The 14749-nt window shown below is 44.9% G+C and overlaps 1 protein-coding gene across 6 annotated transcripts in view; it reads left to right on the forward strand.

Annotated features, from left to right (window-relative positions):
- DNAH10 (dynein axonemal heavy chain 10) overlaps positions 1-14749 on the forward strand; it is a 494970-nt gene that overhangs the window by 397441 nt on the left and 82780 nt on the right. For all 6 annotated transcript variants that reach the window (XM_085898117.1, XM_085898134.1, XM_085898126.1 and 3 more), the window contains one exon: positions 5145-5278. In XM_085898117.1, the coding sequence (XP_085754243.1) occupies positions 5145-5278 (134 nt within the window). The remainder of the gene's footprint in view (positions 1-5144; positions 5279-14749) is intronic.

Raw genomic sequence — 14749 nt, forward strand, 5'->3', positions numbered from 1 at the left:
ATAAAAGTAGCATCCCTGAACATCAATGGAGGCCGCAGTTGTGTGCGTCGCCTCCAGGTGTTTCAGCTCTTCCAAAATGAAAAAAAATTGATGTGCTAATGCTACAGGAGACGCATGCAAATCAGTCTTCTGAGGATGAGTGGTGTAAAATCTTTCAAGGTTGTCTTTTTTTTTTGAGTGTGCTTGTTGAGGCCGAAGCTGGTGTGACAATAGTGTTGCATCCTCGACTCCAGCCTTCGGAGATAACTTGTAAGGAAATTTGCAAAGGTTACTTGCTGTCTGTGCAATTTGTCAGTAGCAACCTAAAGATTTGCATGACAAATGTTTACTGTCCCCGTGGGAACTCTGAAAGAGGTGCCTTTCTGTACAAGTTGGCAGAGTTTGTAAGCACCATTGACTTAACCATGTTGTTGTGTCTGGGGGGTGACTACAACTGCACCCTCAACCCACAACTTGATCGGAACACTTGTGAGCCTCATCCGCCCAGTGCAAGGCCTTTGGCACAGCTAGTCAAAAAGTTTAAGTTGGTGGATGTGTGGCGGGTACAAAACTGTAAATTCCATCAGTATACATGGGTTTGTGCATCAAGAAATGTTTTGACGATGGCTCTCCTCGATAGATTTCATGTTAATCATGAAATGGTAAACATTGTTAAAAACTCTTATTTAAGGCCGTCTCGTTTTTCCGATCATCACATGATTGTTGTGGTGTGTGGCTTTGCTCATCATGTCTGTGGAAGTGCATATTGGACTTTTAATTTGAAACTTTTACAAAGTGCACATTTTATAGAAGCTTTTAAAATGGTATGGGAAAAATGCGAGTCACAAAAGGGTTCATATTTGAACTTAAGACAATGGTGGGACTGCACAAAGTCCCAAATCAAATGTTTTTTGCCAACAATACTGCTCTTACAGCACATACAATGTTTTTCTTGTGATATCTGCTTTAAAAATGATAGACTTATCTGTGAGCAGAAAGCTGGATTGTCTCGCGTGAATTTCCAGCAGTTGTTGGAGAAAAGGACCCTTCTGGCTGAAATGGTGAAAGAGCGGGCGGCCGGTGCATTCGTCCGACTGCGGAACGAAAAAATCCAACTTGACACACCAAACAAAGGGTTCTTCAATTTGGAAAAAATGGTGAAGACCTCTCAACAAATCCATGCTTTGTGCTCTTCTGGTGGTGATTTGTTGACCTCCCAGAGTGATATCAAGCATGAACTACAAGACTATTTTTCTAAACTCTTCGCAAAAAGAGCTGTGAATGAGGAGAACAGGAATGCGATGCTTGAACAGCTCCCTTCTCTCTCTGAAGACCAACAACAATTGCTTGAGCCTGGCATTTCTCTTGGAGAACTTACTGCTGCGTTCAAGGATAGCAAGGATGGGAAAGCCCCTGGACTAGAGGGCCTTCCGGCTGAATTTTATAAGGCTTTCTGGGACATTCTTGGCCCTACTCTTCTTGAGGTCTTTCAGAAGAGCGTTGAGCAAGGTGAATTGCCATTGAGCTGCTGGAGGGCAGTGTTGTGTCTCCTTCCGAAGAAAGGAAACCTGCATGAGACCGCAAATTGGTGGCCTGGGTCACTCCTCAACACGGACTATAAAATAATGTCAAAAGCACTTGCAACCCATCTGAAGGAAGTCATCTCTTTCTTGATTGGCACTGATTAATCGTACTTTGTTCCAGAGCATTCCATATACGATAATATTTTTTTGCTGAGAGACTTGATCAGTCTCGGTCGAACTACATCTCCTGGTTTTGGTTTATTACTTTTAGATGAAGAAAAAGCTTTTGACAGTGTTATCCATTCTTTTTTGTTTGATGTATTAAGGAGAACAGGGTTTGGGGAAAAATTTATTGCTTATGTTAAGTTATTGTACAAAAATGCATCTTGTCTGCTGAAGGTGAATAATAGTCTTTGTTACCCTTTCCCTTTCAGCGAGGCATCCGTCAGAGCTGTGCGCTATCAGGCATGCTCTGCAATCTATCCGTTGAACCTTTATTAGTTTTACTTCGGAACTCAATGTTAGGAGTCTCTCTTTCACAAAACTCCAAAGTCGTCGTTTCAGCTTATGCTGATGATATTTGTGTTGCTATTGTAAATCAAAAAGATGTTTCTGAGGTCTGTCGTTGCCTTACCCAGTTTGAGCTTGCTTCTACTGCAAGGGTAAATTGGAAAAAAGTGTACCTTTTTGGGTGGGCCCCAGATTGCCTTCCTCGTCCCTGCCTGTTTCACCAGGAGGAATACAGTGGAGTCGTGAGGGGTTTAAATATTTAGGCTAATTTCTAGGAATTGAAGCGTATGAACAAAAAAATTGGAAGAACTTCCTGGAAAAAAATTAAATTGAAACTGGCAAGGTGGTGAAGATGCACCAACTTCTCTCGCTTAAGACACGGATGTCAATCATAAACAACCTGGTGGTTCCATTTATTTGGCATAGATTTATCCCACTTGAACCTCCGAGATACTTGGTCACAGGCATTCAGAGGGTTCTGACTGATTTTTTTCTGGGGTGGCCACCATTGGCTGGGCCCAGACGTGGTCTGCAGACCCCGAAATGCGGGTGGTCAAAATCTGATGCATATCCCAAGTCGGATAATGGCATTCCGAATTTCCACGATTAAGCGCCTACTGTACAGTGAGTGTGTTCCTTGGCGACCTCTCACAAACGCCTGTTTGCAGAAAGTGTAAGGTCTGAAATATGACCATGAACTTTTCCTCATCGACTTGCAACACGTTGACATGTCTCAGCTCCCCAGTTTTCATCAGAGCCTTTTGAATGCTTGGCAAGTCCTCGGAGTGCAACGTTTAGAGGTATTATACGATGCTCAAAAGTTTGTACATGAGCCATTAGTTCGGAATCCTTTATTCTCTGGAATTTCAACCTCCAGGTCGTTTATGCATTGTTTCACCAGTGTTGGAATAAACAGAGTGCAAGACCTGTTGCAGCCATCCTTGAATGCCTGGCTTCCTGTAAGCTCACTTTCATTAAAAACTGGTGTTCGTTCTGCTCGTATTGTGGAAAATGTCTTGAAAGCAGTCATTCAAACCTTTCATAGACTAAACATCGGGTGGACTGGGGTGGATGAAGTGGTAGACAAGTCTCTATTTCCCTGAACTTCAAATTTCCTCAAAAAAAACAAGAGGGTGTGTTCTCCTCAAACTTAGAGGAAATTGGTGTGTTTCACGTCATGGGGAAAACGGCAATCAACAACATACAGTATGTCTGGAAGCATGTACACCTGGTTTTACAAAACTGTTGAAAAATCGGTGGAATGAGACCTTACCTGCTGGAGCTTTTTTAACTCCAGTGTGGAACAAAATGTATAGTTCTCCAAATCTTGGGCGAACTGGAGACCTGAATTGGAGACTAGCACATCAAGCCCTGGTCACACAGACATTACTCAATAAGTTTAATTCTTCTGTTCTAATTTCTTGTCCTTTTTGTGATTTGATTGAAAATGTTGCCCACGTTTTCATTGAATGTAAGAGATTGGTACCCCTTTTTCTCTTCGTTCAACAGCTTTTCTTTAATTTTGTTTTTTCCTTTCCAGTCTTTATTTATGGAATCGGGGGGGGGGGGGGGATTATAAAAGTAAACCAGTCCTCTCGTTTTTGTCTTTTCTGTTGGGCATTGCTAAACTGGCAATTTATAAAACCAGGAAAGCAAAATTAAAGGGGAAAAATGCAATTGTGCTTTTGTGCTTTAAAGGTGTGGTTTCGGCACGAGTAAAGATGGAGCATGCTTATCTCTTGAGCCTGGATATTGTTAGTGATCAGTGGTACACTGATGAGGTTTTGAGTTTCTTTTCATGATGGAATCTGTTTGTAAAAGTGTAAAGTACTTACAATTACTTTTTGCATATATGTATTATTAGGTCATCTCTATCATCTCAGTCGAGATGACCTAATAAAGCCAGTCTCGAAGTCTGTCCGTACGTCCGTCTGTACGTCCACAATAAAACCGAGTGGAGACATATAACCAATAGAGGTCGATGAGACATGCACAACGATACAACTTTCAAGGTCGTCCAAGGTCGAGGTCAAGGTCACGAGGCTGTCAAAGTTGCGAAAATCATCGATTTAAAATCGTATCTCCTCCCTCATTTATCAAGAGAGATCAAATGTTATTTGTGATTCAGATACTATGGACTATTATCTGGAACAACACGAGCCATTTTTTTGAAATTTGCTCTCGTTCCGATTTTATAGCCCTTCAAACTTCGCTCTGATTCTTACATGTCCGGTGCTAATTTGAAGTGGTCATCCGGAGGCCGGCGTCGATCTCTGAAGATGCTCCATGTCCTGCGCAAATTTTTGCATATTTTTGCCCCGTATCGGCAAAAAGTACATACAAAAATGAGGGGGGTGGGTGGTTTAAAGCCCGCGTGCGGGCTGCGTACAGGGGTGGATGGGTGGTACGACGGCTGCATACATACTTTATGAAAGTGTGTCCGACTACATGAAAGCGTTTCAGAAGATGAAGGTGAGCCTGTCGTCATCGCGAGGGGGGAAAATATCCCTGTTCACAGGAACATTTTCGACGTGATGTTGAATCCGTGGACGTCAATAATTGTTCCATATTACTGAGCCATGGAATCGATTATAATTATAGATGCCCCTAATTTGATTTTGCTTCTGTCAACCTCTGGCAGAGAGGACCGGCACTCCCGCTTGGGGGTATTTTTCTGTGGTGGTTTTGACATGAACAGACACCCTTGTTTGTATTGCTTTTGTTGAATTTATTTTTGCTGTAAAATCGTTTGGATTTGTTTTTATGGAGTGTGCTTTTTCTGGTGTGTTTTGATACTTTTGTAATAATAAAAGCATACAAAACTCTCTCTCTCTCTCTCTCTCTCTCTCTCTCTCCCTCTCTCCCTCTCTCCCTCTCTCCCTCTCTCCCTCTCTCTCTCTCTCTCTCTCTCTCTCTCTCTCTCTCTCTCTCTCTCTCTCTCTCTCTCTCTCTCTCTCTCTCTCTCTCTCCTCACTTCCCATGATACCACTCACACACTGCTGAGACTGCCAATCACTCTTCATCCTGCAGGAATCCCTACCTAGTGATATTTAAGCATTGCCATTCAGACTTTTAATTTGTGTCAAAATAAGCATTCATGTTTGACTTTTTGTGCTGCATTTGCTTTCGCAGGTTACATCATTCAATGAGCCAGATTTTCTGAAACAGCTGGAGCTGGCCATAAAGTATGGTTTACCTTGCCTATTTCAGAATGTGGATGAGTATATCGACCCCGTTATCGACAATGTTCTCCAGAGGAACCTACGGTTTGTACATACAGCACATGCCATTTGCACATAATGGGGTGCACATGACTGGTGGATTTGCACATCATGGGGTGCACATGTGTGGTGGATTTGCACATCATGGTATGCACATGACTGGTGGATTTGCACATCATGGTATGCACATGAGTGGTGGATTTGCACATCATGGTATGCACATGAGTGGTGGATTTGCACATCATGGTATGCACATGAGTGGTGGATTTGCACATCATGGTATGCACATGAGTGGTGGATTTGCACATCATGGTATGCACATGAGTGGTGGATTTGCACATCATGGTATGCACATGAGTGGTGGATTTGCACATCATGGTGTGCACATGACAGGTGGATTTGCACATCATGGGGAGCACATGTGTGGTGGATTTGTACATCAAGGGGTGCACATATGAGAGGGAGATTTGCACATCATGAGGTGAACATGAGTGGTGGATTTGCACATCATGGTATGCACATGAGTGGTGGATTTGCACATCATGGTGTGCACATGACAGGTGGATTTGCACATCATGGGGAGCACATGTGTGGTGGATTTGTACATCAAGGGGTGCACATATGAGAGGGAGATTTGCACATCATGAGGTGAACATGAGAGGAGGAAATGTACATCAAGAGATGCACATCTGAGAAGGAGATATGCACATCATGGGATGAACATAAGTGGGGGGTTTGTACACCATACAGTGTACATGAGAGAGGAATTTACACTTCATGGGGTGCACATGAGAGCAGGGTTTACACATCATGGGGTGAACATGAGAGGGGGGTTTGAACATCATGGAATGCACATGAGAGGGGGGTTTACACATTATGGGGTGAATATGAGAGGGAGCCTGGTGTTGGCGCAGTGGTTATGGCAGCGGCTTGGGATCCAAAAGGTCCTGAGTTCAAGCCCCGTTGGGCCACTGAATTAATACACCAGGGGGTTGACTCAGCCTGTCATCCTTCCGAGGTCGGCAAAGTGAGTACCAGTATACTGGGCCGGTGTATACCCCAGTTAAAATAGGTGTACCATATCCCTGTGTCGTAAGAGGCGACCAGGGTTGCGTCAGGAAGGGCATCCGGCGTAAAACATGTGCCAAATCACAATGTTGATAATACAGATGATCCGCTGTGGCGACCCCTAACGGGAGCAGCCGAAAGAAGAAGAAGATGAGAGGGGGGTTTACACATCATGGGGTGAACATGAGAGCGGGGTTTGAACATCATGGAATGCACATGAGAGGGGGGTTTACACATCATGGGGTGTACATGAGAGGGGGGTTTGCACATCATGGGGTGAACATGAGAGGGGGGTTTGAACATCATGGAATGCACATGAGAGGGGGGTTTGCACATCATGGGGTGCACATGAGTGAGGAATTTACACATTATGGGGTGCACATGAGAGGGGGGTTTGAAGATCATGCGGTGAACATGAGAGGGGAGTTTGAATATCATGGGATGCACATGAGTGGGGGATTTACACATTATGGGATGCACATGAGTGGGTATTTACACATTATGGGGTGCACATGAGAGGGGGTTTGAACATCATGTGGTGCACATGAGTGGTGGATTTGCACATCATGGTGTGCACATGAGTGGTGGATTTTCATATCATGGTGTGCACATGAGTGGTGGATTTTCATATCATGGTGTGCACATGAGTGGTGGATTTTCATATCATGGTGTGCACATGAGTGGTGGATTTTCATATCATGGTGTGCACATGAGTGGTGGATTTGCACATCATGGAATGCACATGAATGGTGGTTTTGCACACCATGGTGTGCACATGAGTGGTGGATTTGCACATCATGGTATGCACATGAGTGCTGGATTTGCACATCAAGGGGTGCACATATGAGAGGGAGATTTGCACATCATGAGGTGAACATGAGAGGGGGAAATGCCCATCAAGAGATGTACATATGAGAAGGAGATTTGCACATCATGGGAGGAACATAAGTGTGGGGTTTGTACATCATGCGGTGCACATGAGAGGGGAATTTGCACTTCATGGGGTGCACATGAGAGGGAGGGGGGATTTACACATCATGGCATGCACATGAGAGGGGGGTTTGAACATTATAGAATGCACATGAGAAGGGGGTTTACACATTATGCGGTGAATATGAGAGGGGGGTTTGAACATCATGGAATGCATATGAGAGGAGGATTTACACATCATGGGGTGCACATGAGAGGGTGGGTGGAGGTTACACATCATGGGGTGCACATGAGGGGAATTTGCACATCATGGAATGCACATGAGAGGGGGGGGTTTACACATCATGGGGTGAACATGAGAGGGGGTTTGAACATCATGGAATGCACATGAGAAGGGGGTTTACACAACATGGGGGTGAACATGAGAGGGGGGTTTGAACATCATGGAATGCACATGAAAAGGGGGTTTACTCATTATGGGGTGAATATGAGAGGGGGATTTGAACATCATGGAATGCACATGAGAGGGGGATTTACACATCATGGAATTCACATGGTTGTCAGGTCAGGTCAGATCTGTGACCTGCTACAGGTACCATGTAAACCTGTACTAACCTGTTCCATGGTCGGGTTGTCGGCAACTAAACCATCTCCCCCACCAGGTTTTCTGGTGAGGAGGGTGTTTGGATATGGACACCCAGCAGGATTAAAAACAAAACCTGTCAAAGGGCGGAGGAGCTCCTTGTGAGCCAATGGCCATCCATATCTAGTGCCCAACTGTGTCTGCGGACGTCCTCCTGCAGTTGGGTTACTGTTTTATTAGTAGGTTGGTGGCAGGATTTGCACTCTGGCCACTGTAAAACCCTTCTTTCCGCAAAACACACAAACGCAAAAAAAATCTGAAAACCCACTCCGTGGGAGTACCTCCTGTGCAGCTTCCCTTCGCAGGGCAGCTCACCGGATGATGGGATTGGGGCAAAGCCTTCAGGACCCCCCCAATCTTTGATGAAAGTAGGGAAACCACGGGGTAACCTCCCTGGGTCAGATTGCGGGAGAGTGTGTCAGAGTAGTGCTGAGGTGTCGTCCACCAGACGGCGGTCTCCTTGGGTTAATCTGAGGCGGTCCCTTCGGGTGGGTGCCTGGAATGTCCTATCCCTAAGAGAGGATGATCACCTGTTTCTGTTATCACCTGAGCTCAAGCGTTTGGACATCGGTATTGCAGCACTCTCTGAGGTTCGGAGACCGGATTGCGGCGAGATAATGGTGTGTGATTACACCTACTATTGGTCTGGTCGCTCTGATGGTTACCATACTCAAGGAGTTGCTGCAGCTGTGTCCAATAAGCTGACCCCAATGATAATTGAGGTGACACCGGTCAACGAGCGTATTATGAGACTAAGGATTCGTCACTCCTTAGGTGTCATTTCCCTGGTCTCTGTCTATGCTCTGACTGAGGCGAGTGACCTCACCGTGAAGGACATATTCTACGCCACGCTCGAGTCTGTGGTTGATCAGTGCCCCAGACGAGATACACGTCTAGTCTTGGGGGATTTCAATGCATCGACTGGAACTGATAGGGATGGTTATGAGATGTGTGTTGGTCCCCATGGGTCAGGAACTATGAATCAGAATAGCACTAAGTTCCTTGACTTTGCAAGAAGTCATGGACTTAGGGTGGCCGGTTCATGATTTCAGTGCCCACAAGCTCATCGCTGGACTTGGTATTCCAACGCTGGCGGTGTGGCAAAGGAGATTGACCATGTCCTCGTTGACGGTAGCTGGAGGATGATCCAGAACTGCAGGGTCTACCGGAGTGCTCAGTTCCTCAATACTGACCACCGGCTTGTTGGAGCAAGTCTAAAGCTGCACCTTAAATCCGGGAGAATGGTACCATCCCAGCCTAGGCTGGATGTTGGCAGGCTCAAGGATGAGAGGGTCGCTGAGGAGTTTGCGAACAGGCTGAGTGGACATTTGGGGTGTCTGGGTGCTTTGGGGGGTCCTGAAAAGTTATGGATTACCTTCAAGACCACCGTCCTTGATGTTGCCGGTGGATGTCTTGGAACTCACCGCAGGGCAAAGAAGAATTTTGTTTCTCAAGGGACACTGGATACCATTGACCAGAGTCGCAGGGCCAGGCTGAATGGCAGAGCTGAGCTGTTCAGGGAGCTGAGGCGTAAAACTGTATGTGCACTCAGGGTGGACAAGGAGGCCTATGTGCGAGGAATCTGTGAGGGGGTAGAGCATCACCTGTGGACAGGTGATTCTCGTCCCGCTTACAGGGGAATTCACGCATTGCGTTCATCCAAGCCTATCCCTCGGAGCACTGCAGTTAGAGCAGAGAGTGGTAGTCTCTTAACAGAGGAGTCTGAAGTTAAGGCCCGCTGGGCTGGTTACTTTGAGCGGTTGTACCAGGCTGATCCACCAGCTGTCGAGTTGGACGTCAATGGTGTTGCAATCCCTGTTGCTGACCCTCCAATCAATTGTGGTCCACCTTCGCTTGTGGAAACACGGGCTGCGGTGAACCGGTTGAAACGGGGTAAAGCTCCAGGGATCTGTGGCATCCATGCTGAACTTCTCAAGGCTGGTGGAAATGCTGCACTCGTGTCGTTGCATGCAGTTTTGTGCTCTGCCTGGAACACAGGCATCATCCCAACTGATTGGAAGAGGGGCCTTGTTGTCCCTCTCTGGAAAGGGAAGGGTGATCGCCAAGACTGCAACAACTACCGAGTGGTGACACTGCTCTCAGTGCCGGGCAAGGTTTTGCTCGGATAATTCTTGATAGGGTTCGCCACCATCTGCTTGAGCACCAGCGTCCAGAGCAGTCAGGCTTTACACCAAAGCGGTCAACGATTGACCGTATCCTTGCTCTTCGGGTCCTCACCGAACGCAGACGAGAGTTTCGGCAGGGGCTGCTTGCAGCCAATGTTGATCTCTGTAAAGCGTTCGATTCGGTGAATCAGGATGCCCTCTGGAGGATTCTTGGTCTTCGTGGGGTGCCACCAAAACTGATCGATCTGATGTCTGAACTCTACTCTGGTACTTAGAGTGCTGTGAAGTGTGGTGGTACCATCTCTGACTTATTTCCAGTTGTTACTGGAGTTCGTCAGGGGTGTGTACTGGCCCCCACACTTTTCAGCACTTGCATGGACTGGATTTTCGGGAGGATGTCGGAAAGATCAAGCTGCGGTGTATCGTTTGGGAATGTCAAGATCTCGGACCTTGATTTTGCAGATGATGCAGTCATCTTTGCGGAGACTTTAGATATCCTTTTGGGGGCCCTCGAGGTGCTGAATGAGGAGTCGGAGCCGCTGGGATTACGGGTTTCTTGGGTCAAAACTAAGATCCAGGCTTTCAATGACATCTTGGATGCTGCTGTCCTGTCAGTGTCTGTTTGTGGTGAGGATCTTGAGGTCGTGGAGAGATTCACTTACCTTGGCAGTGATATTCATGTCTCTGCTGGCTGTGAGTCAGAGGTCAATAGACGTCTGGGTCGGGTCTGGGGAGTCATGGATTCACTGGATCATGGGGTGTGGCGCTGCCGGTACCTGTGTGGGAGGACGAAAGTCCGAGTCTTCAGGTCCTTGGTGCTTCCAGTCTTACTCTATGGATGCGAGACTTGGACTCTGACCAAGGATCTGAGACGGAGACTTAATTCCTTTGGTACCAGGTCTCTTCGGAGAATCCTTGGCTATCGCTGGTCAGATTTTGTGTCCAACGAGCAGTTGCTGAGAGAGACTCGGATGAGATTTGTTTCCTGCATGGTCCGTGAGTGTCAGTTGCGGCTGTATGGACATGTCGCTCGTTTTCCTGACGCTGATCCCGCTCACCAGATTCTCTCAGCGAGGGAGTCTCGTGAGAGGAGGAGGCCGATGGGCCGACCACGTGCCTCGTGGTTGCAGCAGGTTGACCGGCATTTCAAGGAGATGGGGATGGGCCTGGCATCTGCCTGGGGGAAGGCCAGACGGAGGCCCCGGGAGTACCGGTGGAAAGTGGACGCAGCGACGCGCTGTTCTGGCACATGCTCCCATAACTGACCTGACATGAGAGGGGGATTTACACATCATTGGGTGCACATGAGAGGGGGATTTACACATCATGGAATGCACATGAGAGGGGAGTTTACACATCATGTAAAGCACATAAGAGGGGGATTTACACATCATGGGGTGCACATGAGAGGGGGGTTTACACATCATGGGGTGCACATGAGAAGGGAACTTGCACATCATGGAATGCACATGAGAGGGGGATTTACACATCTTGGGATGCACATGAGAGGAGGTTTTTCACATCATGAAATGCACATGAGAGGGGAATTTACACATTTTGGGGTGCACATGAGAGGAGGGTTTACACATCATGGGATGCACATGAGAGGGGAATTTACACATTTTGGGGTGCACATGAGAGGAGGGTTTACGCATCATGGAATGCACATGAGAGGAGGTTTTACACATCATGAAATGCACATGAGAGGGGAATTTACACATTATGGGGTGCACATGAGAGGAGGGTTTACACATGGGATGCACATGAGAGGGGAATTTGCACATTATGGAATGCTCATGAGAGGGGTATTTACACATCATGGGATGCACATGAGAGGGGGTTTTGCACATCATGGGGTGCACATGAGTGGGGGATTTACACATTATGGGGTGCACATGAGAGGGGGGTTTGAACATCATGGATGCACATGAGAGGTGGGTTTGCACATCATGGGGTGCACATGAGTGGGGGATTTACACATTATGGGGTGCACATGAGAGCGGGGGGTTGAACATCATGGGGTGAACATGAGAGGGGGTTTGCACATCATGGGGTGCACATGAGTGGGGGATTTACACATTATTGGTTGCACATGAGAGGGGGGTTTGAATATCATGGGGTGAACATGAGAGGTGGGCTTGAATATCATGGGATGCACATGAGTGGGGGATTTACACATTATGGGGTGCACATGAGAGGGCGGTTTTGAACATCATGGGGTGAACATGAGAGAAGGGTTTGAATATCATCGGATGCACATGAGTGGGGGGTTTACACATTATGGAGTGCACATGAGAGGGGGTTTGAACATCATGGGATGCACATGAGAGGGGGGTTTACACACATTGGGGTGCACATTTGAGGAGGATTTGCACATCATGGGGTGCAAATTATTGGGGGGTTTACACACATTGGGGTGCACATTAAAGGAGGATTTGCACATAATGGGGTGGAAATGAGTGTGGGAGAGTGCAGGATGAAGTGGAGTGGATAATGGGTTGTTGAAGATGAAGCAAAACCCATTTTCACCTCTGCCATCAAAGTTGGACAGAAGTTGTGTTTTCACTTCTGTCTGTCTGTCTGTCTGTCTATTTGTCTGTGAGTAGGATATCTCAAAAACGTATGGACTGATTCGGACGAAATTTAGTGGACAGGTTTGCCATGTGACGAGGACGAATTGATTACATTTTGGTGAAAATCCGATGTGGATATGATAATTTGAAGTGATTTTACACAAATGAGAGATGGAGCCAAAACGATACACAGCATGAGATCTCAAATGTTGTAGATGGATTTGGACGAAGCTTGGTGGATGAGTTGGTTAGTTGAGGAGAACAAGCCAATTTGATTTTCGTTCAGGTCCAGATCCAGATCTGGCCTATCGGTGGGATACAAAATGTAAACTCTTCAACCTGACAGAGGTATGCACTTTACCGAGTGCTGTTTGATTTGGTGGACAGGTTTGCCATGTGTCGAGGACGAATTGATTACATTTTGGTGAAAATCCGATGCGGATATGATAATTTGAAGTGATTTTACACAAATGAGAGATGGAGCCAAAACGATACACAGCATGAGATCTCAAAATATTGTAGATGGATTTGGACGAAGCTTGGTGGATGAGTTGGTTAGTTGAGGAGAACAAGCCAATTTGATTTTGGTTCAGGTCCGGATCCAGATCTGGCCTATCGGTGGGATACAAAACGTAAACTGTTCAACCTGACAGAGGTATGCACTTTACCGAGTGCTGTTCGATTTTTTTTATTGACTATACCATGGGGAAGTGTTTTAGGGCTAAGCGCATGTAAGTGGTTACCACTCTGTTTCAAAAATGTCAAAAAAATGAAGTTTGTTCCATTGCCTTCTCAATACATTTTCATGAAAGTGTAAGTCTAACTGCGTTCAGAACAAAAAAACCGTATAGCTTAATTACATATATATATATATATATATATATATATATATATATATATATATATATATATATATATATATATATATATATATATATATATATATATATACCGAAATATGATACTTTGAAGAAGGGTTTTGCTGATGATGGTTTTGCGAGTTTTAAATGAAATTACCTAATTTTTCTTTTTTTTTCTTTTTTGGCAAAATAAATAAAGGTCATAGTATGTAACTTATTCTCGCAACTAATCTAATAATCAAAATACCAATTTCTGGGATTATTGAGAAATATTACATACCTATTTTTTATTACTGCTCTTTTCAGTGACTGTCAGATGCTGAAAAGCACTAAAAGAGAGAAGATTTATCGAACAAATTCTTGGACGTAAATTTTCAATTCAATCAATTCTGGGAGTAACAAAAAGCTCTCTAAATTCTCCAAAACTGTTTTAACTGCCTTCTAAATTAATAAAATATTTTTTAAATACCTGGAAAAATTTTTAACATTTTTTAAAGAAAATTAATATTTTAATCAAATTAAAAAAGTGTGACATGCAGTCGGACAAAAATGCAAAATTACTCTAAACCAAAGCCCTGCATGTTTTCGATATTTTTTATACTATTATATCTATATCACTGTGCCCCATTTGTAAATACATTTTAGTGAAAATAATCTGATGCACAGAAGAATAAAAGCATTTTTTTAAAAAGGTGACGTGCAGTTGGATATTTGGGTTGGAAAGTTCGGTCAAGCCGCTGTAATTAAGTATCCACCCGGATCATCTCAATTTTTTTTTTACATTGATTATTGGTAATAAGTTGAATAATTTAAGACACGTAAATATGACTTATTGATAAACTAGTCATTTTGTTAGGGGATTTCATAGTCCCAGGCTCTAAAAGGGCAATAAAACAAGAAAAAATAAAAATATGTCAGAATGTGCATATAATCATGTGAATCCACCATGACCGACACAAATGCTGATTTTTCTCAGACAGTGGGTGACATGCTTTTGATTAGATGAGAAATTTCATATAGAATGTTTTATATGTTGTATTTTTGCATGGTCTTATATATGTCCTATTTTAAGGTGAAACAAGAAAAAAGGCCAATACTGGGCATGTATATTCAATAAAAATCCTGTAGATTCAGTAATATACATCATAGACCCATGAACCTATATATTTTAAGGTCCTATGGAGCACTGTCTGTGCAATGAACCAAATTTCATGACCAGTAGTAGTCTTTGTGACTTTCAAAAATGCCACTCAAGTCAGGGTATGCCCTAAAATAGGGGTGGTACCCACTTACATGTGCTTAGCCTTAGGCCAACA

The sequence above is a fragment of the Eptatretus burgeri genome, chromosome 1 (assembly GCF_056783735.1).
Source record: "Eptatretus burgeri isolate ZD-2024b chromosome 1, Ebu_testis_v1, whole genome shotgun sequence".
NCBI classification, from domain to species: Eukaryota; Metazoa; Chordata; class Myxini; order Myxiniformes; family Myxinidae; genus Eptatretus; species Eptatretus burgeri.